The sequence below is a fragment of the Schistocerca piceifrons genome, chromosome 7, assembly GCF_021461385.2.
Source record: "Schistocerca piceifrons isolate TAMUIC-IGC-003096 chromosome 7, iqSchPice1.1, whole genome shotgun sequence".
In the NCBI taxonomy this organism is placed as follows: Eukaryota; Metazoa; Arthropoda; class Insecta; order Orthoptera; family Acrididae; genus Schistocerca; species Schistocerca piceifrons.
This window is the reverse complement of record NC_060144.1, coordinates 481,213,047-481,240,806: the sequence shown is the minus strand read 5'-3', so window position 1 is coordinate 481,240,806 and position 27,760 is coordinate 481,213,047. Positions and strand designations below refer to the sequence as shown.

General features: G+C 37.8%; 2 protein-coding genes across 3 annotated transcripts in view; one reads left to right on the top strand and one right to left on the bottom strand.

Moving 5' to 3' along the window:
* The window catches only part of LOC124709126 (DET1 homolog), a 57,000-nt gene extending 43,726 nt beyond the window's left edge, over positions 1–13,274 (bottom strand). For both annotated transcript variants that reach the window (XM_047240785.1, XM_047240786.1), the window contains exons 1-2: positions 11,909–13,274; positions 11,529–11,812 (exon numbers count right to left, since the gene is read on the bottom strand). In XM_047240785.1, coding sequence (XP_047096741.1) covers positions 11,529–11,812; positions 11,909–12,904 — 1,280 coding nt within the window. In that variant the 5' untranslated portion in view covers positions 12,905–13,274. The remainder of the gene's footprint in view (positions 1–11,528; positions 11,813–11,908) is intronic.
* A 99-nt stretch (positions 13,275–13,373) lies between these two features.
* The window catches only part of LOC124709127 (E3 ubiquitin-protein ligase Iruka-like), a 158,363-nt gene continuing 143,976 nt past the window's right edge, over positions 13,374–27,760 (top strand). The window contains exon 1 of the mRNA XM_047240788.1: positions 13,374–13,668. Within this exon, the coding sequence (XP_047096744.1) occupies positions 13,585–13,668 (84 nt within the window). The 5' untranslated portion in view covers positions 13,374–13,584. The remainder of the gene's footprint in view (positions 13,669–27,760) is intronic.

The following is a 27,760-nucleotide window of genomic DNA, read 5'->3' as shown; positions in this document are numbered from 1 at the left end:
ATTTCAAAAACCTAACTTCGGTAATCCATGGAGGTTTCCCTATAAAAACTTCGAATATCTCATGATACCTTGAAGACCCCCCCCCCCCCCCCTCCCAAGAACCATGGACCTTGCCGTTGGTGGGGAGGCTTGAGAGCCTCAGCAATGCAGATAGCCGTACCGTAGGTGCAACCACAACGGAGGGGTATCTGTTGAGAGGCCAGACAAACGTGTGGTTCCTGAAGAGGGGCAGCAGCCTTTTCAGTAGTTGCAGGGGCAACAGTCTGGATGATTGAGTGATCTGGCCTTGTAACATTAACCAAAACAGCCTTGCTGTGCTGGTACTGTGAACGGCTGAAAGCAAGGGGAAACTACAGCCGTAATTTTTCCCGAGGGCATGCAGCTTTACTGTATGATTAAATGATGATGGCATCCACTTGGGTAAAATATTCCGGAGGTAAAATAGTCCTCCATTTGGATCTCCGGGTGGGGACTACTCAAGAGGACGTCGTTATCAGGAGAAAGAAAACAGGCATTCTACGGATCGGAGCATGGAATATCAGATCCCTTAATTGGGCAGGTAGGTTAGAAAATTTAAAAAGGGAAATGGATAGGTTAAAGTTAGATATAGTGGGAATTAGTGAAGTTCGGTGGCAGCAGGAACAAGACTTCTGGTCAGGTGAATACAGGGTTATAAATACAAAATCAAATAGGGGTAATGCAGGAGTCGGTTTAATAATGAATAAAAAAATAGGAGTGCGGGTAAGCTACTACAAACAGCATAGTGAATGCATTATTGTGGCCAATATAGACAAGAAGCCCACACTTACTACAGTAGTACAAGTTTATATGCCAACTAGCTCTGCAGATGACGATCTAATTGAAGAACTGTATGATGAAATAAAAGAAATTATTCAGATAGTGAAGGGAGACAAAAATTTAATAGTCATGAGTGACTGGAATTCGGTAGTAGGAAAAGGGAGAGAAGGAAACGTAGTAGGTGAATATGGATTGGGGGAGAGAAATGAAAGAGGAAGCCGCCTGATAGAATTTTGCACAGAGCACAACTTAATCATAGCTAACACTTGGTTCAAGAATCATAAAAGAAGGTTGTATACATGGAAGAAGCCTGGAGATACTGACAGGTTTCAGATAGACTATATAATGGTAAGACAGAGATTTAGGAACCAGGTTTTAAATTGTAAGACATTTCCAGGGGCAGATATGGACTCTGATCACAACTATTGGTTATGAACTGTAGATTAAAACTGAAGAAACTGCAAAAAGGTGAGAATTTAAGGAGATGGGACCTGGATAAACTGAAAGAACCAGAGTTTGTACAGAGTTTCAGGGAGAGCATAAGGGAACAATTGACAGGAATGGGGGAAAGAAATACAGTAGAAGAAAAATGGGTAGCTTTGAGGGATGAAATAGTGAAGGCAGTAGAGTATCAAATAGGTAAAAAGATGATTGCTAATAGAAACCCTTGGGTAACAGAAGAAATATTGAATTTAACTGATGAAAGGAGAAAATATAAAAATGCAGTAAATGAAGCAGGCAAAAAGGAATACAAACGGCTAAAAAATGAGATCAACAGGAAGTGCAAAATGGCTAAGCAGGGATGGCTAGAGGACAAATGTAAGGATGTAGAGGCTTATCTCACTAGAGGTAAGATAGATACTGCCTACAGGAAAATTAAAGAGACCTTTGGAGAACAGAGAACCACTTGTATGAATATCAAGAGCTCAGATGGAAACCCAGTTCTAAGCAAAGAAGGGACAGCAGAAAGGTGGAGGGAGTATATAGAGAGCCTATACAAGGGCAATGTACTTGAGGACAATATTATGGAAATGGAAGAGGATATAGATGAAGATGAAATGGGAGATATGATACTGCGTGAAGAGTTTGACAGAGCACTGAAAGACCCGAGTCGAAACAGGGCCCCGGGAGTAGACAACATTCCATTAGAACTACTGACGGCCTTGGGAGAGCCAGTCCTGACAAAACTCTACCATCTGGTGAGCAAAATGTATGAGACAGGCGAAATACCCTCAGACTTCAAGAAGAATATAATAATTCCAATCCCAAAGAAAGCAGGTGCTGACAGATGTGAAAATTACCGAACAGTCAGTCTAGTAAGTCACGGATGCAAAATACTAATGCGTATTCTCTACAGACGAATGGAAAAACTGGTAGAAGCCGACCTTGGGGAAGGTCAGCTTGGATTCCGTAGAAGTGTTGGGACACGTGAGGCAATACTGACCCTACGACTTATCTTAGGAGCTAGATTAAGGAAAGGCAAACCTACGTTTCTAGCATTTGTAGACTTAGAGAAAGGTTTTGACAATGTTGACTGGAATACTCTCTTTCAAATTCTGAAGGTGGCAGGGGTAAAATACAGGGAGCGAAAGGCTATTTACAATTTGTACAGGAACCAGATGGCAATTATAAGAGTCGAGGGGCACAAAAGGGAAGCAGTGGTTGGGAAGGGAGTGAGACAGGGTTGTCCCCTATCCCCGATGTTATTCAATCTGTATATTGAGCAAGCAGTGAAGGAAACAAAAGAAAAATTCGGAGTAGGTATTAAAATCCATGGAGAAGAAATAAAAACTTTGAGGTTCGCCGATGACATTGTAATTCTGTCAGAGACAGCAAAGGACTTGGAAGAGCAGTTGAATGGAATGGACAGTGTCATGAAAGGAGGGTATAAGATGAACACCAACAAAAGCAAAACGAGGATAATGGAATGTAGTTGAATTAAGTCAGGTGATGGTGAGGGAATTAGAATAGGAAATGAGACACTTAAAGTAGTAAAGGAGTTTTGCTATTTGGGGATCAAAATAACTGATGATGGTCGAAGTAGAGAGGATATCAAATGTAGACTGGCAAAGGCAAGGAAAGCGTTTCTGAAGAAGAGAAATTTTGTTAACATCGAGTATTGATTTAGGTGTCAGGAAGTCGTTTCTGAAAGTATTCGTATGGAGCGTAGCCATTTATGGAAGTGAAACATGGACGATAAATAGTTTGGACAAGATGAGAATAGAAGCTTTCGAAATGTGGTGCTACAGAAAAGTGCTGAAGTTTAGATGGGTAGATCATATAACTAATGAGGAGGTATTGAATAGGATTGGGGAGAAGAGAAGTTTGTGGCACAACTTAACTAGGAGACGGGATTGGTTGGTAGGACATGTTCTGAGGCATCAAGGGATCACCAATTTAGTGTTGAAGGGCAGCGTGGAGGGTAAAAATCGTAGAGAGAGACCAAGAGATGAATACACTAAACAGATTCAGAAGGATGTAGGTTGCAGTAGGTACTGGGAGATGAAGAAGCTTGCACAGGATAGAGTAGCATGGAGAGCTGCATAAACCAGTCTCAGGACTGAAGACCACAACACCACCACCTTGAAGAACTGTTAGGTTTGACAATTGTAGAGGCAGATCAATAGCCAAGTTGGGGAAGGGTGGGGGAGGAAGCAGTCGTAGCTCATTTAACAAATCAATGTTTTCCTCACAGTGAAACCACGGAAAATCTAAATCATGATGATTACATTTGATTTGAACCACAACTTCTACAATATCCAAAATCAATGCCTTGATCACTGTGTCATCATTCTCAAAGGATTTATATTTACGGTGGAATGACCACACAAAACTAGTGGTAGGAAATGTAGACAGCTGAGAAATTCACTAGAGCTGTTTATTAATCAGTAGGTTAGACAACATTTAACAGTGATCACGATACATATTTTTGTATTGTACCATCAAGAAATTCTCTTCATAGTCCCATTTTGTATAGGCCACCACTTCCTCATGTCCCCTTGGCACAATATTTGACAATGTAACCTATAATCATCATCATCATAATCATCACCATCATCCTCACCGTCGTCGTTGTCAGATGTCACCTGGCATATTCCCATCAACCACGAAGCAGCTTTACCATTTATATGTGCCAAACTGCCCCGTACCTACACCTTTCTTTGGTTCTGACACCACAGTTCTGTAAGATGTCTGAAGATTTCTGGTCTGTCCTGGGTACTCTGTTAGAAGTAAGAACTCTTGACTGGTGATTGGCATCTGACTGATTTTCTGATTTTCAGGAGTTGGTTCATTTGTTTTTGGTGTCATTTGAGAAGGCCACAGTTCTATCATAGATTTTAAGGCAGAAACTAATGCTGTGATGAGGAAGTATCCAGCATCACAAATGACAAGGTTTCTTGTTAAACTAATCTGAATTACCTCTCTGATGAAACTGACATAAAACCTAGACATCAGTATGAAAATTCTTGTTGCACTATAGATCACTGACTGCTAATGCTGAATGACATTTATTTATCTTCTAAAAACTGACATCATTTTAAAATGTTCAAAATAAACTTAATAAATCAAAACAACATTAGATGGCTGTACACAAAGGGAGATAAAATTTGTAGCTGTGGTCTAGGGGTAGTGTCTTTGATTCATAATCAAAACGTCTTCGGTCCCGGGTTCGATCCCCGCCACTCCCTAAATTTTGATAAATAATCAGCATTGGCGGCCGAAGACTTCCGGCATAAGAAGTCAGCCTCATTCTGCCAACGGCCTTGTCAAAGAGGGCGGAGGAGCGGATAGAGGTTCAAGGCACTCTCTTGTCCTAGGGGTGGGAAATTGCCCCTAAAGGCGGAAGAATCAGCAATGATCAACGACATGAGGATGCAGAAGGCAATGGAAACCACTGCATTAAAAACATGTAACGTGTATCCACAGGACATGTGGCCTGTAATTGAAGAAGTGTCATGATGATCTCTCCATTGGCAAAAGATCCCGGAATAGTCCCCATTCGGATCTCCAGGAGGGGACTGCCAAGGGGGAGGTTACCATGAGAAAAAGATTGAATAATCAACAAAAGGATAACGTTCTACGAGTCAGGGCGTGGAATGTCAGAAGCTTGAACGTGGTAGGGAAACTAGAAAATCTGAAAAGGGAAATGCAAAGGCTCAATCTAGATATAGTAGGGGACAGTGAAGTGAAGTGGAAGGAAGACAAGGATTTCTGGTCAGATGAGTATCGGGTAATATCAACAGCAGCAGAAAATGGTATAACAGGTGTAGGATTCGTTATGAATAGGAAGGTAGGGCAGAGGGTGTGTTACTGTGAACAGTTCAGTGACTGGGTTGTTCTAATCAGAATCGACAGCAGACCAACAGCGATAACGATAGTTCAGGTATACATGCCGACGTCGCAAGCTGAAGATGAACAGATAGAGAAAGTGTATGAGGATATTGAAAGGGTAATGCAGTATGTAAAGGGGGACGAAAATCTAATAGTCATGGGCGACTGGAATGCAGTTGTAGGGGAAGGAGTAGAAGAAACGGTTACAGCAGAATGTGGGCTTGGGACAAGGAATGAAAGAGGAGAAAGACTAATTGAGTTCTGTAACAAGTTTCAGCTAGTAATAGCGAATACCCTGTTCAAGAATCACAAGAGGAGGCGGTATACTTGGAAAAGGCCGGGAGATACGGGAAGATTTCAATTAGATTACATCATGGTCAGACAGAGATTACGAAATCAGACACTGGATTGTAAGGCGTACCCAGGAGCAGATATAGACTCAGATCACAATATAGTAGTGATGAAGAGTAGGCTGAAGTTCAAGACATTAGTCAGGAAGAATCAATACGCAAAGAAGTGGGATACGGAAGTACTAAGGAATGACGAGATACGTTTGAAGTTCTTTAACGCTATAGATACAGCAATAAGGAATAGCGCGGTAGGCAGTACAGTTGAAGAGGAATGGACATCTCTAAAAAGGGCCATCACAGAAGTTGGGAAGGAAAACATAGGTACAATGAAGGTAGCTGCGAAGAAACCATGGGTAACAGAAGAAATACTTCAGTTGATTGATGAAAGGAGGAAGTACAAACATGTTCCGGGAAAATCAGGAATACAGAAATACAAGTCGCTGAGGAATGAAATAAATAGGAAGTGCAGGGAAGCTAAGACGAAATGGCTGCAGGAAATATGTGAAGACATCGAAAAAGATATGATTGTCAGAAGGACAGACTCATCAGCATACAGGAAAGTCAAAACAACCTTTGGTGACATTAAAACCAATGGTGGTAACATTAAGAGTGCAACAGGAATTCCACTGTTAAATGCAGAGGAGAGAGCAGATAGGTGGAAAGAATACATTGAAAGCCTCTATGAGGGTGAAGATTTGTCTGATGTGATAGAAGAAGAAACAGGAGTCGATATAGAAGAGATAGGGGATCCAGTATTAGAATCGGAATTTAAAAGAGCTTTGGAGGACTTACGGTCAAATAAGGCAGAAGGGATAGATAACATTCCATCAGAATTTCTAAAATCATTGGGGGAAGTGGCGACAAAATGACTATTCACGTTGGTGTGTAGAATATACGAGTCTGGCGATATACCATCTGACTTTCGGAAAAGCATCATCCACACAATTCCGAAGACGGCAAGAGCTGTCAAGTGCGAGAATTATCGCACAATCAGCTTAACAGCTCATGCATCGAAGCTGCTTACAAGAATAATATACAGAAGAATGGAAAAGAAAATTGAGAATGGGCTAGGTGACGATCAGTTTGACTTTAGGAAAAGTAAAGGGACGAAAGAGGCAATTCTGACGTTACGGCTAATAATGGAAGCAAGGCTAAAGAAAAATCAAGACACTTTCATAGGATTTGTTGACCTGGAAAAAGCGTTCGACAATATAAAATTGTGCAAGCTGTTCGAGATTCTGAAAAAAGTAGGGGTAAGCTATAGGGAGAGACGGGTCATATACAATATGTACAACAACCAAGAGGGAATAATAAGAGTGGACGATCAAGAACGAAGTGCTCGTATTAAGAAGGGTGTAAGACAAGGCTGTAGCCTTTCGCCCCTACTCTTCAATCTGTACATCGAGGAAGCAATGATGGAAATAAAAGAAAGGTTCAGGAGTGGAATTAAAATACAAGGTGAAAGGATATCAATGATACGATTCGCTGATGACATTGCTATCCTGAGTGAAAGTGAAGAAGAATTAAATGATCTGCTGAACGGAATGAACAGTCTAATGAGTACACAGTATGGTTTGAGAGTAAATCGGAGAAAGACGAAGGTAATGAGAAGTAGTAGAAATGAGAACAGCGAGAAACTTAACATCAGGATTGATGGTCACGAAGTCAATGAAGTTAAGGAATTCTGCTACCTAGGCAGTAAAATAACCAATGACGGACGGAGCAAGGAGGACATCAAAAGCAGACTCGCTATGGCAAAAAAGGCATTTCTGGCCAAGAGAAGTCTACTAATATCAGATACAGGCCTTAACTTGAGGAAGAAATTTCTGAGGATGTACGTCTGGAGTACAGCAATGTATGGTAGTGAAACATGGACTGTGGGAAAACCGGAACAGAAGAGAATCGAAGCATTTGAGATGTGGTGCTATAGACGAATGTTGAAAATTAGGTGGACTGATAAGGTAAGGAATGAGGAGGTTCTACGCAGAATCGGAGAGGAAAGGAATATGTGGAAAACACTGATAAGGAGAAGGGACAGGATGATAGGACATCTGCTAAGACATGAGGGAATGACTTCCATGGTACTAGAGGGAGCTGTAGAGGGCAAAAACTGTAGAGGAAGACAGAGATTGGAATACGTCAAGCAAATAATTGAGGACGTAGGTTGCAAGTGCTACTCTGAGATGAAGAAGTTAGCACAGGAAAGGAATTCGTGGCAGGCCGCATCAAACCAGTCAGCAGAGGAATAAAAAAAGAAAAAAATTGCAGAATTCTGAAGCAGCAGGCCACATAAATGATGACTATTGAAACAGCTGTAAAATTCTAAAACAAGGCGTTTTAAAACCTCCATGACAACAGAAAAGACCAATAATTTGAAGAGATAAAATTGTCATAATCATAGAAGAAAAACAAAAAGCATTTCAAAAGTACACAACTACAGACACTTCTGAAGACAAAATTAAATACAGCTGTGTGAGTTGACATCTTGGCTGAAGTGCTGTAATAATGAATAGTTGTTTTTTGGAATCGTTGGATCCCTTTCTAAACTACAAACAAAATTATTAATTTTCTCTCTCTTTTCTTCTAGTTACCCGTTTCTGATGGCTCATCATAATACAGAAAATGAATATTTAAACAACATGAGCAGCCAATGCCACCATTCTATGGTTAAAGATGTTTTTGGTTTGACATTTTATACCGAGCAGCCGAGGTCCTGCAACTGTCTAATATAAAGATGGGCTTACAGAGAAACATTAAATTTTTCAGTTTGAATGTGTCATTCAGGTGAAACAGTAGGCACATAGGCTGTAATATCAATGAGCATGTGATTAATAGAAAATCAAAGGTAAACTATTTCCGAGCTTTATGGTCAATATGCCAAGTGTCACGAAGTCAAAGAATAATTTGCTTCAACATAAATTAGAGTTCTGGCAAGAAGAGAATCCAACTAATTGGTAGGTACTGAATAGAATTGGGGACAAAAGCAATTTGTGGCACAACTTGATTAAAAGAAGGGGCTGGTTAATAGGACACATTCTGAGACATCAAGGAACCACTGACTTAGGGTTGGAGGCAAGTGTGTGGGGGAACAATAGGTGAATACAGTGAGCAGGTTCAAAACGATAGGTTACACTAGTTATTCAGAGATGCAGATGCTTGCACAACATACAATAGCGTGGAGAACTATGTCAAATCAGTGTTCTGACTGAAGGCGACAACAACAACAGCATGTTAAAAAAAATGAGGCAGAATTAAACTCAACACTGAAGTTCTGTTAACAATAATAAAGCAGCAGAGGAAGAGGGACTTAAAATTGGACACATTTCAATAAACTGTTTGCAAATCTTCAAATGTTCTTGGTGTATTGGGTACTTGATGATGACATGGGAGTACAGCCCTAGAGGTGTGACATCGGCTACTCGTGTTGTGAAAATATTTATTTTCTTTATTAAGACGGCAGCTTCACACAGCAGTATTTAATGTTGTTTATTAACAGCTACAGGCACACTCAGGGCTTCATTATTGTGCTCACATGACGACCATTGATAAATATTTTCACCACATATGCCAGGTGATGAAGCCTTGAGCTCCTCAAAACCAGAGGATAAATAACTATTTTTTCTCCAAAACAAATTTATATCAACAGACATCACCAATTTCTTCCATTCGTAATAAATTGTGACAGGGGTTTTTAATGTCAGTCTTTGACAGCTCACTTGATGTCTGGTGGGTGCCTAGATGAAAGACCATGTGTCACAGTAAATGGGTGGCCAGCTGCATTCCCAAATCATCAGCAATTATGTTGATTGCAGACTAAACTCAAAATTTCTTGGACTGCTAATAAATATGGGCAGGAGAAGAAGAACCACCACCACCTTGGCAAAAAGTTATTATTATACCAGTAATTAAAAAAACAAAATCTTAAAGACTGTGAAAACTATACTGAGGTACACAGGTTAAGGAGTCAATATAAAACTTTTGCCAAAACAAAACTAAACTTCAAACTAACTATGAATATCTGTAAGTGAAAAATAAACTATTTTCCTAAGGTAGGTCTCACTCTGAAGCCTATATTGATCTAAAATATTTGATTCAACAACATAGAGAATTTAATACAGAAACACACACAGCATTCAAAGGTTATATGGAAACATATGACATAATGAATTAGCTAGACGATGAAATGCCTAATCAGGTTATACAATCAGTATATAAATTATTCAGGGAAAATGTGAGCTTTATGAAATTAGGAACAGAAGTTTCCGTTTGAGTATGGCAAGGTTTCTGTTTAACACTGACATCAATATAACTGTAAATATCACAGCAAAAACGTTTTTGTTAGCAACAGTAAGTAAAGTCAACCTCAAGGAGGAAATAATTGATAAAAGCAAAATTTATATGTAGATATTTCAATAACAGAGCAAATCAATTCTTTTTTGGATACTTACATGTTATCACACAAAATACAAAACTACATCACAACATGCAATTATCAACAAGGTTTTCAGAACAACGCAAGTCCACAAGCAAATAAGATGAATAGATTACACAGAAGAGTCTTAGCTTGACTAGTGTTCTGTTATCGTAGCTGAGTGCGAACATTTGCAATCAAGTTCAAGGAAACACTTAAAAGCCATGGAGATTAAATTTATGAGGAAAACTGCTAGCCACAGTTCACAAGGTCTTAACCACAATGAAACAACAGCCAAAGAGCTTAAGTATCATTTATTGTAGGTTGATTTCAAGGCCACAAACAATACGAGACTGGAATAGAAGGGAGAACCGATACAGGTACTCAAGGTACCCTCCGCCACACACCGTCAGGTGGCTTGCGGAGTATAGATGTAGATGTAGACCACAAACATAACTAACTTCAAGACATTAGGTAAATGCAACTGCCACAGCAAACTGTGTATTGGCCAAACAAGTGATGGAAGCAGACAGTAGCTGACTACTAGGGCTGTTAATGCAATGGATGATGAGGATGCAGCATTGAATTTTTGTAGATGTGATATCCATGCAGAGTAAAACTAGGTCAGATGTAGAATTGCACTTACAGTGTCTGTGGCTTTTACAATGTATGCCATAGTTGGTAAATGTTTATGCAGTGAGTGATGGGGGAGTGAATCTAATCAATGGTGAGTCGGATGATTAGAAAAGATGATAGAACCAATGAGAAAATAGTCTTCAATAAACATTGTCATGTTGAGGAGTGTATGAAATTAGGTCATGGCATAATGCAATAGCCTACACATATTATGCAAAAATGTTGTCACATAAAACATAATATTTCATAACATTTAAATGAAGTCTTAGGTTCTTACATAACCACAATCTCGTAAATCAGGACATTTCGAAAAAAATGCACCAAGTTTTAGAAACAATCGTTGGTCTACACTATGTATCAGTCCATTACCATAGCCAGTTTTCCTCCAGTGACATTTGCTGACTTTGGCAACTCATTACGAAATTATAACATTGAAATACAGGACAATATCCCAAAAAATCTTGTCATAATCTATGCAACATACAAGACAAATACAAAAACCAATAACCAACTGCATAGGCCTGATCTGTAATAGCCAGTTCAATAAATGTCAATCTTGCACTATCTGTATCGAAAACAAAAGTAATCAATTCATATCTTCTGCCAAAAAAAGTCATTAGATTCACTGATTATCACTGGCTACTGTATAGTCCTACTATCAACTGATTAACTATGACAAATGGAAATGAGCTGCCAACAGCAGCACATAGCAGAAGAAATACCAACACTTTAACCTGTTTGAAAGCTCTGGAGACAAATTTGAGAGCCCTCGATGCTAAAAACCCATAATTTATAATCTAGTAATAATTTTTACATTAACTATCAGAGAGTGAATTGGCCCAAATACATCCACATTTAAAACTGTGCGCTACATGACTGGAAATCTTAATTAATGCCCACCTTTTCCCCTACAACCCCAGTGAGAACGGTTTTGCTTAACTCTTTCCTTTCCTTATTATGAACTGATCTCACCAATTACTATAAGTTAAGAAATAAATTACCTTGCGTATATGTTGTTGGATGGAGAGCATGTAAATTGTGACTCCGAGTGTAACTTCACATTTCGAAATAAATCACAAAAGTTTTCAAACAGCTCAAGGAGTTCTTCAGATGTATTCTCATACACAGCTATAACTTCAGTGGTAACAATATTGTACACCACAAAAAAGGATGACTGAGCATTGGCCTCTGTTGCTTTTAATGTAACAATATCTTCACTTGCATACTTGACAAGCAGATGATTCTCATCCAGAAGCTGCATCCTCCACATTCGGAGTGCCCTAAACTAAATCAGAGAAGGAATGGTTTAGTAAAAATCGGCTTTAAGTAAACTGCAGTAATGTGATGTTACATAGCATTTCAATTGTAGAGTGAAACTTACCTGATCGAAGTACTGATAAAATTTCCGTAGTTCATACGGGTCATTGGTTGTATCCGAAATATGCTTCGCTCTCTTGAACAAGAAAACCAACAGTCTGTGTTTCATACAGTTTATACTTTTTTCTCTAAAGGCTCGGTAATTAATAGAATTCTGTCCTGGGTTCGATACTGGTGACAGAATGAAGTCATCATCCTCATAACAGAAACGGCCTATAGTTCTCACACTTATAAACATGCCGTCACACAACTGAAAAATATGTATTGTCTGATGCTGTACTGAGAGTACGGCTAATGTATCTTTGTATAAGTACAAACCCTGATTGTGAGATAAGAATATTTTATCAACTTTAAACATTTTGGTATCACAAAGACGGCCAGCTTGAATGTCAACTAGATGAAGAGAGTAATCCTCCAATGGTGAGCGAGGGTTTGGTGTCACCGATTCGTTATTTGTGTAAATTTCATAAAAATGAGGGCGCAAATCGTCTGGAATAAAAGCTGCCGAACCAACAATAACATACCGACCATCGTCGGTAAACAGGCTGCACTCTCTATTGAGTTGCTCTCCACTCTGCGCAACATTGACGGTATATTTGATCTTAAAGAAACGACTGAAGACTGAACTTCGTATGTACTCACTCTCTCGGTCGCTGGTGTGTCCAATATATTCGCCCTTACAGTTCTGAACGAGGTCGGCAGCTGCTGAACATCCCTGATATTCATAGATTTCCAGCGATGTCTGATCGGATGAAAAAGCAATGAAGTACTGGCCATCTGGACTGAATTTTCGGAGAAAACAAGGTGGTTTCTCGACATTTATTATTGTGAAATTGGGGAAAACGTTTTGATGAAATTCCCTAGCAACGTGGAAATGTGTACCCGGATGAACGGCTCCAAATGTTTCTCTCTTCCTTAATCGGTGGACAATATTCTGTGGAGGGATGTATCTTGGTTTTATGGTGTGTTTACAGGTGTCTTCGTTCAGATTGTCTTCCATTGTTCATAAACGTTGCAACACTACACGTTTTCCTATACATGTTGATGCCGCTTTTAGCTTATGAAAACTGTGAAAAACATGACGAACTTCTTTACACGTATCCGCAGGTACGCAGTACGTCAACAAACATACTTTACAGACGACTCAGTTTCCATCGCACTTTTGTTTATCATGCTGTACAACTCACAGTTATGGTAAACTAAGAAAAACGCTACAGAGACATCATTTTCACAAAGATGTTCTCAGTGGCAAATGTCATCGAGCACACAGCACAGTCCATTGTACCTAAACACTAGAATGTTAATGAAAGATATGCAGCACATGAGTAAATGATGTCAATATGTGATTGACGTAGACATCATGTTGTAGTTCCCTGATTCACTTTTGTTTTCTGAAAACATGCAGAAACATTAACTGTTTCTTACATCTTTGGGTTTATTTTGTGGAAGAATGTTGTAAATTTCCACGTGGCTGAGTTATACAGATAAATAATACAAACAATAATATACTGTGAAGTTTAACAACATGTAAAAATCTTTGGATATTATAGTAATGGGTTGCGTTAACGCCTCACACCAGTGGTTTACGGTTGGAAGGCCTGCTGGAGAGTAATATAGAACCTATATCGTGGAACATCGTTTTAGGTGGTGAGAATTTAAGTCTGAATATAAAATACAACCATGGCTGAAGCAGTAGTGGAGGCGCCTCCACTTTCTAGATTTTTTTGTCATAAATGCAGTGTGGAAATAACTCCATTGCTACCGGTAAGTTTGACAACACATTTGCGTGTTATTTAGACATGGGGAAAAATCGTGATCTGTCACTAGGACTAGATAATTTTATCACATCTATCATGTAACATAAGTACAGGATTTCAGTATTATTACGTTATTTGTTGTAATCTGGATCTATTTCTTTCTTACATCGATATTAATACATGGGTTGAAATTGAGCCTCATATCCTGTCACAATTGTGTGTTTGTACATGAGTTTCATTTCACGTTTCCGCGTGTGAAAGTATCACTTTTTTATTTGAAAAAGCATTTGTTTACACAAATTATTTTTGTATGTTTGTTTTTGTGTTACCATGTTACGAGATTCGTTTCCATTAAGCAGATCACAAGAAAGCTTTATCTCAGGGAGTATAATTGAACTGAATAAATGCTTGAAGTGCTGTTAACACCATAACTCAATACGGTTAGTTTCGTGAGGTCCGAAGCGTTTTCCACCAAAGCTAGAACGACAAGTCTCTTACATGACCTGCTACTTGTGTTATCGAACCATTGTTCAACGACATTCCACCTTAAAGATGTTTTTAATTTATCTTTCACACATTTTTACTATTTTCTTACTTATACGATTCATTAGTCGTATAATTGAATACTTCTGTTGTGTGCTAGATTGTATTGTTAACATTCCACAGATAACCGGATTGATACATACTGACTACCTAAAATTTTTCTACAGTGAGATGGTCATGGCATGTTTACTATTGTATTTTTTTGTGATGTGAGCTAAGTAACTCCAGCAATTAAATAATAAAAACATGGGAAATGTGTGCCACACAATACACAATTATGTTTTTGTTTACGAACTTTTTCTCATTAATGTAGAAACGACTCTGAAAACCAAAGTTTTGGAAAGCTAAATCAGGTAATAAAATTATATGAAGCACAAGGAATGTAGGAAAATATCAGTTATCCCTGTTATGTGATTGCAGGCTTTGTTGCCCTATTCTAGTGATAAAATCTCCTTTAGTGATCACCCGAGACAGTTTCACACCATTGCGTAGCTGATCACCCAAACAGATTTTGCCATGGCAAAACAAAGAAACTAAAGTTTTGAACGTAATTGGACCGAGTCATGTTCTGCAGAGGAAATTCAAAAACTGAAAATTTATAAATCATGTAATAATAGCATTTTGTTTAAAGTAGTAACCATATGTTACTGTAATATTACAGTTGATGATTTTTCTGATTTTTTTAACTATTAACGGGAAGTGATAGGTTGAAAAAGTAGAATGCAACAGGTGAAAATTATACAACTAATTGGCCATGTTTCAGTGCATTGCAGGTGTGTGTTTCTGTGTTGTTTATAGGAACTTTTACAATCTAATTACCTTTAAGAACATTCAAAATGACAGGAACAACTTGTTTCACTATCCTGTCAATCATGCGTAAAGGAATTTGAAACTGATACTGGTTGATGCTCCACCTGCCAGAATATTTGTTGCTTCCAAGGAGTGTTATTAAATAAAGCTGATCTGTATGAAAAGTCTGATATCAAAGATTTTATAGCTCTGCTTATATTTAGGGTCAATTTTGAAGTAAATAAACGTCCAGTCTAAAACGGAATGTCCTATATCTCTGGAAGAGAAGAAAGTTGAAGGCATTAACGTGACTAAGCACATGTCATATGCTGAGGCAAAGAAGACTTTCTAAATTTTTCGTTGTCTTGATACATCGTAAGTCTATCTGTAGAAAGGTATTTGTAATCATCAGGAACTTTTTGGATAAACATGGCAGGTTACCAATAAATGCTGTAAAGAAGGGGCTAAGCTTATAGGTGACAGTGACAGTGTAGTGGGTGGTGGTAGTGGTATCACTTGTGGAAAAATTCCTGTAGTAGTTGGTGTTGCAGCAAATCTATAGAATTTCGTTTAGTTGTTCCTTGCTCTCTCCAGCAATTTAACTTAGCTACCTCTTCGTTATTTAACTAGCAATTCCGGAAAGTAGCGTAAAATTTAAGTTGTTGTTTCAGAAACTTTGCACTTTTGTTTTTGTTTACACACAGTTGCGTACAGGCCAAATTTGTGTAACCATATTTTCGTGTTTATCTGTAATTTAACTGACTTATTCTTAATAAACTATTACGTTTCTCATGAGTGAAAAGTGCTTGACTTGCCATAGAATTGTTAGGTCGGGGCTTTGGTGTGATGGGTGCTGTAGTTTTTTCCATGTGGGTGACTGTAGTGGCTTGGGAATAGGGGAAGTAAATGAGACTCATCAGTGGTTTTGTTAGATTTGTAGTAGAGATAGGAAGATACTAGAACAGGAGGGGAAAATTGCCACCCTTCAGGCTGAGTTAGACAAGGCCAGGGGAGATCTTGACAGGTTAAGGAGGGAGAAGGGTAAAGAGAGGTGGGAAGTGGCAACAGGCCTAGAACTTTGTCTGACAGCTTTATGGTGAATGTGGAAAATGGATTTGACCTGTTGCTTCAGTTAGAAGTTGGTGAGCCTCAAGCAGTTGCAGATGTAGACAGGCCACAACAAACTTTCAGCAGCAAATTGAAAAGTAAGAATGTAGGGAAATCAGTAAAGAGAAAGAAAGTGTTGTTGTTAGGTAGTTCCCATGGAAGAGGTGTTGGCCAACTTTTGCAGGATGAACTAGGATCAGAATACCAGGTCACCAATTTTGTTAAATCTAGTGCTGGTCTGGAGCAGGTGACAGAGGATTTAGGATCACTTTGCAAAGATTTCACTAAGGAAGACACCATGGTTATGGTGGGTGGGGCAGGTAACAGTATTGACAGAGATCCTGGGTACAGTATAGTGTGTGACCTGGCGAAGATTGCATCAGCATCGAAGCATACTAGTGTTGAGTTTGTATCTGTTCTTGGGCGCCATGACCGACCTCATTTGAACTCTTCTGTCAAGAGAGTTAATTTGGAGCTGGAACGGCTGCTCCTGTCGGGTGCGGGGTCACACATTGGTGTGGTTCATGTTGATTCTCTCAGTAGGTGGGCCTTCACCTCAACAGGAAGGGGAAGGGTAAATTGGCTGGGGAAATAGCAGGGAAGTTAAAGGGGGGAGGCACTGTCATGAGTGGTAAAATACCAGTGGTTATAGGATTCAGAAAAGACCCTTTTTTAGGGTAGGGAGGACAGAAAGAAAGCAAATTTTAAGAGAGGTTAGAACTGAGACAAACCTTCAGTTTGAGAAAGAAATCAAAAAACATAATTCCAGCTTATTACATCAGCATAAACAGCCATTGGTTAAGAATTTTCAACTGTCAGCAGATATTTTAACTCCACCCAATTTTAACTCAGTCAGTGTGAAATGTCAGCTATCTTTATTGCATCAAAATATTCGAGGTCTGAGGAATAAAATTAATGAATTAACTATCTGCATAGATGAATTAGAGTCTTCAAACCCAGCTGACATAATCTGCCTCTCTGAACATCATGTGACCACTGGTATAGAACTTTTAAGTGTTACAGGGTTTAGGTTAGCATCTCACTTTTGTAGATCAGAAATGGAGAAAGGAGGAGTTGCCAAATTCATCAGGAACTGTCATAAATTTAAGAACATAGACATTCATAAATTTTGCCTAGAACAGCATATGGAAGCATGTGCAACAGAATTAGAATTTCACAAAAAATCCTTCATAATATTAAGTGTATATCGAGCACCTGCAGGTAACTTTAGTCTGTTTGTAAACCACCTTGAAGCTGTACTGGCCCATTTAACAACCAAAAACAAAGAAATAGTGGTTGCTGGTGATTTCAATGTAGATTTCCTTAAAGACTCTCCCAATAAGAACTTATTTGAATTAGTAACACTATCATTCAACTTAATTCCCACTGTAAAGTTCCCCACTAGGATATCCACTTGCTCACAAACAGCCATTGATAATATCTTTATAGAAAAGTCCAATGAACAAAATTATATTATAAAACCAATAGTCAATGGCCTCTCAGACCATGACATGCAGTTCCTTCTGTTAAATGTTAATACTGAACAGGATATAAAATCTGTTAAATCTAAGCTCAAGAGGGTAATCAGTAAGCCAAAAATTGATTATTTTAGGACACTCCTCAGAGACATTCACTAGACTGATGTTTACAGTGCTCATGGCATGAATGAAGAATATAACATTTTTGCTAATAAAGTGCTTACCTTATTCAAACACTGCTTTCCCCCAAAACTTACCAAGGTTAGAGCAAAGTCTACAAAGAAGCCATGGATTACTTGAGGAATAGGGGTATCTTGTAAAACAAAAAGAAAACTGTATCTGTCAATCCGAAACATTTCCGATGTTGATGCTATAGCACATTATAAGAAATACTGCAAAATATTAAAGACTGTAATACGGATGTCAAAGCAAATATATTACAAGGAAAAGATAGTCATATCAGATAACAAAATAAAGACAATATGGGATATAGTGAAGGAGGACACTGGTAGAACCAGACATGAAGAGGAACAAATAGCATTAAGAGTAAATGATACATTGGTGACAGATGTGTATAGTGTTGCAGAACTTTTTAACAAACATTTTATAACTGTTACTGAAAAGATGGGGTTGTCAGGTTCAGTAGATGCTGCTATGGAATACCTTAGACCAGACATTTCAAGTAACTTCCATAATATGAATTTGACCCTCACTACCCCAACAGAAATAATGTCCATCATAAAATCTTTAAAATCAAAAACATCTAGTGGGTATGATGAAATATCAACAAAGTTAATTAAAGAATGTGATTCTGAGCTAAGTAACATATTAAGCTATCTGTGTAACCAGTCGTTTATCAGTGGAATATTTCCTGAATGGCTGAAGTATGCTGAAGTTAAGCCACTGTTTAAGAAGAGAGATAAAGAAATAGCATAAAATTTCCGTCCAATTTCACTGTTGCCAGCATTCTCAAAATTTTCGAAAAAGTAATGTACAGTCGTCTTTATAACCATCTTATCTCAAATAACATACTGTCAAAGTCACAGTTTGGATTTCTAAAAGGTTCTGATATTGAGAAGGCTATCTACACTTACAGTGAAAATGTGCTTAATTCATTAGACAAAAAATTGCGGGCAACTGGTATATTTTGTGATCTGTCAAAGGCATTTGACTGTGTAAATCACAATATCCTTTTAAGTAAACTAGAATATTATAGTGCAACAGGAAATGCTGCAAATTGGTTCAAATCTTATATCTCTGGCAGGAAACAAAGGGTGTTATTAGGAAAGAGACATGTATCAAGCTATCAGGCATCATCCAACTGGGAACTAATTACATGTGGGGTCCCACAAGGTTCCATTTTAGGGCCCTTGCTTTTTCTTGTGTATATCAATGACCTTTCATCAGTAACATTACCAGATGCTAAGTTTGTTTTGTTTGCCGATGATACAAACATTGCAATAAATAGCAAATCAGGTCTAGTCTTAGAGAGATCAGCCAATAAAATATTTGTGGACATTAATCACTGGTTCCTAGCCAATTCTTTGTCACTAAACTTTGAAAAAACACACTACATGCAGTTCAGAACTTGTAAGGGGTGTCCCAAGAGTATATGTCTTAACATACGATGACAAGAAGATAGAAGAAGTGGACAGTGTTAAATTCTTGGGATTACAGCTTGATAATAAATTCAACTGGGAGGAGCACACCACAGAACTGCTGAAGCGTCTTAACAAATCTCTGTTTGCAATGCGAATTTTGTCAGACATAGGGGATATAAAAATGAAAAAGCTGGCATACTATGCTTACTTTCATTCCATAATGTCATATGGGATTATTTTTTGGGGTAATTCATCAAGCCAAGCTAAAGTTTTCTGGGCACAAAAACGTGCAGTAAGAGTTATATGTGGTGTAAACTCAAGAACATCCTGCAGAAGCCTGTTTAGGGAACTAGGGATACTAACTACTGCTTCCCAATATATTTATTCCTTAATGAAATTTGTCATTAAAAATATATCACTTTTTCAAACCAACAGCTCAATTCATGGAATCAATACTAGAAATAAAAATAATCTTCACAAGGATTTAGTGTCACTTAGTCTTGTACAAAAAGGTGTCCATTATTCAGGAACACACATTTTCAATAACTTGCCAGCAGCCATAAAAAGCTTAACAACCAATGAAATTCAGTTTAAGAGAAGCCTAAACGATTTATTGGTGGCCAACTCCTTCTACTCCATTGATGAATTTCTTAGTAAAACCAACTGATTTGTATATAAGTACAACATAACTTAATTTCAGTGCAGTAATGTGTTCATTGAAAATATGTGTGTGTGTGTGTGTGTGTGTGTGTGTGTGTGTAATCTAACTTCTGCACCATTTCAGTGCAGTAATGTGTTCATTGTAAATAAATATTACAGTATAATGGAAGGAAACATTCCACGTGGGAAAAATTATATTTTGTGTGTGTGTGTGTGTGTGTGTATGTTTGTGTTTGTTTGTGTGTCTATCGACCTGCCAGCGTTTTTGTTCGGTAAGTCACCTCATCTTTGTATTTAATATAAATATTACAGTAGTTATATTATATGTTTATTACCTTATAAATAAATAAACTTTTTTATTATCAAAATATAATAGGTATTAGAGATAAAGTTAGTGAACTGCTAATAGATGTTAACTCTGAAATTATTGGTATATCAGAGCACCACTTAAATAATTTGATAATTCAGAGGCTTCCTTTACAAGGCTACAGATTAGCTGGCTGTTTCTCAAGGAGTTCCTTGCGGGGTGGGGGAGTGGCTCTGTACGTTAAAAAAAAACAGTATTTCATTTGAGTCCATAGACGTATCACGACACTGCACTGAACAGATATTTGAAAGTTGTGCAGCATTAGTTGAATTTAGTGAAACTCAACTTCTAATTGCTGTTGTTTATAGGTCCCCTAACTCTGACTTCAGAGCATTTTTACTTAAGCTGGAGAGGGTTCTTGATTCACTTTGTAGGAAGTACTAGAAAGTAGTTATATGTGGTGACTTCAATATTAATTTTGTGCATGATTGTGCAAGAAAAAGGATGTTGGTAGATCTCCTAAATTCATATGATCTGATGCAAACTGTGTTTTTTCCAACTAGGGTGCAGGGGAACAGTAGCACAGTCATAGACAATATTTTTATTAATTCTTCATTACTAGATGGGCATTCTGTTAGTAAAAGGGTGAATGGCCTTTCAGACCATGATGCACAAATTTTAACACTGAAAGGTTTTTGTACTCAAACCAATGTCGTATTTAATTACAAACTACGTAGGAAAGTTAATCCAACAGCAATAGAGAGTTTTTCCAAACTTGTCAAGGAACATGAGTGGCAAGATGTTTATAGTGCCGATAATATAGATGATAAATACAGTGCTTTCCATAACACATTTCTCATGCTCTTTGAGAGTTGCTTTCATTAGAACATTCTAAACGAGGTACTAGCAGTAATGGACAGCCTGGTTGGCTGACTAGTGGGATAAGGATATCATGTAGAACAAAGCGGGAATTATATCAAAATGTTAGAAGTAGTCACAATCAAGCTACAGTAGCCCATTACAAACCGTATTGTAAGGTGCTTAAAAATGTTATTAGCAAGGCGAAAAGTATGTGGTATGCAAATAGAATAGCTAATTCACAGGATAAAATTAAAGCCATATGGTCAGTTGTGAAGGAACTGTCTGGTCAGCAGCACAAGGTTGATGATATAAAGTCAGTTCGCAGTAATAGTATTTCTGTTACTGATAAATCAGATATATGTACAGTATTTAACAACCATTTTCTGAGCATTGCTGGTGAATTAAATAAAAATTTAGTTTCTACAGGAAATCTTATATATTTCTTAGCAAATGCCTTTCCGAGATTGACGTCTGAAATACTCCTCTGTGATACAGACAAGAGGGAGATTGAGTCAATAATTAAATCACTGAAGACCAAGGACTCTCATGGTTATGATGGAGTGTCTAGCAGAATACCGAAGTACTGTGCTGCACATGTTAGCCCTGTATTTAGCGATATCTGTAATTTTTCCTCTAGGAATGGTCAGTTTCCTGAGCAATTAAAGTACACAGTAGTAAAGCCACTTTATAAAAAGGTAAAAAGGGATAATGTAGATAATTTTAGACCTATTTCTATGCCATCAGTGTTTGCAAAAGTTATCGAAAAGGCTGTGTATGTAAGGTTAATTGATCATTTTATATCACATTTGCTATCAAATGTACAGTTCGGCTTTAGAATTTGTTTGACAACTGAAAATGCTATATTCTCTTCTGTCTGTGAGGTACTGGATGGGCTAAACAAAAAGTTTCGAACGCTTGGCGTATTTTTTGATTTAACAAAGGCATTTGACTGTGTTGGTCTCACAATATTGCTCCAGAAGTTGGACCATTACGGAATAAGGGGAGTAGCTCACAATTGGTTCACCTCTTACTTTGGCAACAGGCAGCAAAAGGTCATTATTAACAATGTTGAAAACAGCTGTGATGTGGGATCTGAGTGGGTTACTGTCAAGTGGGGGGTGCCCCAGGGATCAGTGTTGGGGCCGCTCCTGTTCCTTATTTATATAAATGATATGCCCTCTAGTATTATGGGTAACTCTAAAATATTTCTGTTTGCTGATGACACTAGCTTGGTAGTAAAGGATGTTGTGTGCAACATTGACTCGGTTTCAAGTAGTGCAGTACATGACCTCAGTTCATGGCTTGTAGAAAATAAACTAACGATAAATCACAGTAAAACTCAGTTTTTACAGTTTCTAACACACAATTCAACAAAACCTGATGTTTTAATCTCACAGAATGGGTATATGATTAGTGAAACTGAAGAGTTCAAATTCCTAGGTGTTCAGATAGATAGTAAGCTGTCGTGGAAAGCCCACGTTCAGAATCTTGTTCAAAGACTTAATACAGCCATTTTCACTATTCGAACGGTATCGAAAGTGAGTGATACTTCGACACGTAAATTAGTCTACTTTGCTTATTTTCATTCACTTGTGTCGTATGGTATTATGTTTTGGGGTAACTCTTCCCATTCTAGAAGGATATTTTTGGCTCAGAAATGGGCGGTTCAGGCAATAAATGGTGAGAGTTCACGAACCTCTTGTTGAACTCTGTTCACGAGTCTGGGTATTTTGACATTGGCCTCTCAATATGTATATTCCTTATTGTCGTTTCTTGTTACCAATAATAGTTTATTTCCAACAATAAGCAGCTTTCACTCAGTTAATACTCGGCAGAAATCAAACCTCCATTTGAATCGGACTTCCTTAACTCTTGTGCAAAAAAGGTGTGCATCCATTTTCAATAAGCTGCCAGCCGAATTAAAAAATCTGAGCAGTACTCCATGCGCTTTCAAATCGAAAATGAAGAGTTTCCTCATGCGTCACTCCTTCTATTCTGTCGAGGAGTTCCTTGAAAAATTAAGCTGATTCTCATTGTATTGCTGATAGCGTTTGCTTAAAGTTATGGACTGATTTTTTTTTTTCCCCCCAGGTTCATGAACATTTATTTTTATCTGTTATTACTTTTATGTTGTAAGTTCATGTACTGACACGCTCCATGACCTAGGAGATTTGCTCCTCAATTTGGTCCTACGGAACTTGACATGTAAATAAATAAAATAAATAAAGATGTAGTGTCTCAATACACTACTTGGAGACTACCTTGGTTATGTCAAAGTATATCACGAAATTCACTGTCCAACAGTTCTCTTCTGTCATCAGACATTAATGAAGAGTGCTTGTTGGAACTGTCACCACAATGACAGCGAGAAAGTAAATGGATTTTTTTCTTTACTACTTAGGATCTGTTTTGTGTGTTGTCATGAGACATGGGGCTAGGAACAGACATCAATTAAAACCGCTACACAATATTAAAAATGTGGAAAAATCTTTTAAATTTTTTTAATAAACTTTATGCTTTCTGGAGGCCTTCCTAACTAATAAAGAGAGGCAGTTTGGATTGCTGTCATGAAATCAGCGACTGACTGTATAATGTCCAATTGTTATTGTAGTGTTCTCATACTCGCCAAGTAGAAAAGGCATTTGGTCAACAGAGATTTGGTGTAGGTCATAGATTGCTGGAATCTGGGCTTAATTTTGGTTGCAATTCTTTTTTTCTTTTAACACACTGAAACAAGTTGGCACAAGAGATTTAAAATGGTACATGTTCAAGGAACAGCTACAATGCAGCTGGGTGAATGTTGTGGCTGGCAGCAATTGAAAACATTGAAGACCACAGATTCGTGCCAATATGCATAGATTAGAACACAGCTACAGAAACACAGTAGCAACTGTTGTTTATACTAAATTTGTCGTTTAAATTTTTATTAAAAGAAATCATGTTTTAGGATTCTGAATTTCAGAACAATATTTTGTAAAAATGTGATTTCTCATTGTATGTTTTATCAAAAGTTTTCAAAAATGAAAACTTGTGATTTTTATGGCTGTAGGGTTCAAGAGGAGCTTTCTGGTACCTAAAAGTTTAGAAATTAGGCACTGCTTGCAATTACCTAAGTCAGCTACATTGTAGGTTCAGGGCAGTTTCACTCAATCTTCTGTAATCTCACTTTGTCGGAGATGCTTTCTCATGCTGAAAAAAACTAGGCTATAAAGGCAATTTGTTTGGTCTTGTGAAATCTGACAGTTGGTGGAATAATTTTGTAAGGCAGCTTCAAAAATTGGCTGTTCAGTGTCATTTTCCCAGTTTTATACAGTTCTTTCTCTCCTAATATGTTATAAAATACTGAGTTGGCAGTATCTTGGTAGACAGATACTAACTAAAGAAGGGTGTCCTCAGAGATTTGCTCATAGTGTACCTATATTTTCTGTAACAGTTAATCCCATTGTATTCATTCTGCATGTGTTTATTGTTGTTAACTTTACTGTATTCCCCTCTTCCTCCAACCTTGCTGTAACTGGCTTTAAACTTTGTGCTTTTCAGTCGGATGAGGCATTTGAAAATTCGCAGAGAGAATCAGCTAAATGATGTATGGATTTGACTGAACTAGCATCCTTTACAATGACTGACTTAAGACTAAGAACACAGAGCAAGACTAAGAACACAGAGCCAGAAAAGAGTAAATATGTTTGCATTTCTGAAAACTTGGAGCTTTACCTTGACAGAACTGAAACTAAGTCCAAGTATTTCAATAGTCCCACTGCTTTAGTGGTTGCTTTTGTTCTTTTACAGTATAAAGTTTTGAACACAAATAAATGAATGGATAAATAAATAAGTTTTCATAGTGTAATCATCATCAGAGAAACCCACTAGCTGCATTTTACTTCTGCTGTTGGAGTACTATACACCATAACTTGCTATTTCAGAAATTCTCTTTACTGCTTGTTGATGTGTATTGTTATAACTGTTCAAATGTTTGTTTTACGCTTTTCTTCACCATTGAAATATCTACTTGCAAGATAACCGACAAAGACATAACTGATCTGATTGCTTCATTGTGCGACATTTTCTAAGTTCAGATTATTGTTCATTAATGCACTTGAGGATCAACTAGAACACTCAAACCAATGGCCTGCCCCATTCCAAACTCCTCAGTTCTTCTTCTCCTGTATACCGATTGAGGTATTAACATTTTCTTTCCCATACAATCTCACTCACTTTCCACTCCCACAAAACAATGGCCATCTCTCGTTGGAATATGAAAAGATTCTTCTAGTGATGTGATAATTTTATGAAGCACTTTCATAGACTTGGATATGATTATTCCACAGATTAAACAAGGGGCAACATCATCTGCTTGAAAATGTAGAGACTTCTTGTTCCAGCATCAAGAAGCCTGCTTAAATCTTTTACAGCAACTTCACAACTGTGTAGATTTCAGCACTCATTATGTCAATCACCAGTGCTTCACTCATTTATTTTATTTTTAATTGTTTTCTGTTTTTCCAGTATCCCTCCATCTTCTGTCCATGTTGTTCCCAAGTTCTTATTTCTTCTACATTGAAAGCTTTCTAAATTCAATATTTTATTCTTGGAAAGATTTCTGTCTGTTATTCGCAATTCTTTTATGTTTCTTTCTAGATATTTTGTTATTTCTGTAATCCATGCTATTGTTAATTTCTTCTTCCAGAAATATGTCAATATTTGTTTCATAAGCCTGTTCTCATTCATTTGGTTTAGGTGCCCAGAAAAAATTAATCTTCTTTTAGTAATTACTTCTGATATTTTCTCTATATTCTTATGGATCTCCTCATGACTTCTCATTTTCCAGCCATCTCTAGTTCATATTGCACGCATTAATTTCTAATTATCCATCTTTCTAGTACCTCTGTTCTGTCCAGCTTATGGGTTTTTTCTAGATATGCATTTTTTGTTGTAAACGTTCTTTGTCAAACTATATGTTCTCTCCATTACTGAAAATTTTTCTAGTCCGTTCTGTTGTATTGTTTCTCTAAGATGTTTGAATTTACTTAGTTGCTCTGTTTTACCTATTTCTGTTTCTATGAATTTCGGTGCATTTTTTATGTTTGTTATGAATTCCCCTCCAGTTGAAATTTTGAGAACCGTTCTATTTGATATTTCTTCCAGAAGCTTTGTTTAAATAACTGCATCTCTCAGATTTTCTGAAAGTATTGCAAAATCTTGTGCTAAAGCCAGGCCGTTTACCATAATTCCATTTGTTTTACTTCCTAAAATTATTGGTTGAGTTTTGTGATCCTTAAGCTTCAAATTACAGATCCTTACAATTTTTTTTAGAATGCAGTTGATAGTAAAGGTGATAGACCGTCCCCTTGTCTAACCCTAGTTTTTATTTCAAATAACTGAGATAGTTCTCCCATATATTTAAGTTTAGATATTGTCTTTGTTAGAGATTCAGGAATTATGTTTGCTAATTTTATTTTCTCCCCCCATGAACCATGGACCTTGGCGTTGGTGGGGAGGCTTGCGTGCCTCAGCGATACAGATAGCCGTACTGTAGGTGCAACCACAACGGAGGGGTATCTGTTGAGAGGCCAGACAAACGTGTGGTTCCTGAAGAGGGGCAGCAGCCTTTTCAGTAGTTGCAAGGGCAACAGTCTGGATGATTGACTGATCTGGCCTTGTAACAATAACCAAAACGGCCTTGCTGTGCTGGTACTGCGAACGGCTGAAAGCAAGGGGAAACTATGGCCGTAATTTTTCCTGAGGGCATGCAGCTTTACTGTATGATTAAATGATGATGGCGTCCTCTTGGGTAAAATATTCCGGAGGTAAAATAGTCCCCCATTCGGATCTCCGGGTGGGGACTACTCAAGAGGATGCCGTTATCAGGAGAAAGAAAACTGGCGTTCTACGGATCGGAGCGTGGAATGTCAGATCACTTAATCGGGCAGGTAGGTTAGAAAATGTAAAAAGGGAAATGGATAGGTTAAAGTTAGATATAGTGAGAATTAGTGAAGTTCGGTGGCAGGAGGAACAAGACTTCTGGTCAGGTGACTACAGGGTTATAAACACAAAATCAAATAGGGGTAATGCAGGAGTAAGTTTAATAATGAATAGGAAAATAGGAATGCGGGTAAGCTACTACAAACAGCATAGTGAACGCATTATTGTGGCCAAGATAGATACGAAGCCCACACCTACTACAGTAGTACAAGTTTATATGCCAACTAGCTCTGCAGATGACGAAGAAATTGATGAAATGTATGATGAGATAAAAGAAATTATTCAGATGGTGAAGGGTGACGAAAATTTAATAGTCATGGGTGACTGGAATTTGAGAGTAGGAAAAGGGAGAGAAGGAAACGTAGTGGGTGAATATGGATTGGGGGAGAGAAATGAAAGAGGAAGCCGTCTGGTAGAATTTTGCACAGAGCATAACTTAATCATAGCCAACACTTGGTTTAAGAATCATGAAAGAAGGTTGTATACATGGAAGAACCCTGGAGATACTAAAAGGTATCAGATAGATTATATAATGGTAAGACAGAGATTTAGGAACCAGGTTTTAAATTGTAAGACATTTCCAGGGGCAGATGTGGACTCTGACCACAATCTATTGGTTATGACCTGTAGATTAAAACTGAAGAAACTGCAAAAAGGTGGGAAGTTAAGGAGATGGGACCTGGATAAACTGAAAGAACCAGAGGTTGTACAGAGTTTCAGGGAGAGCATAAGGGAACAATTGACAGGAATGGGGGAAAGAAATACAGTAGA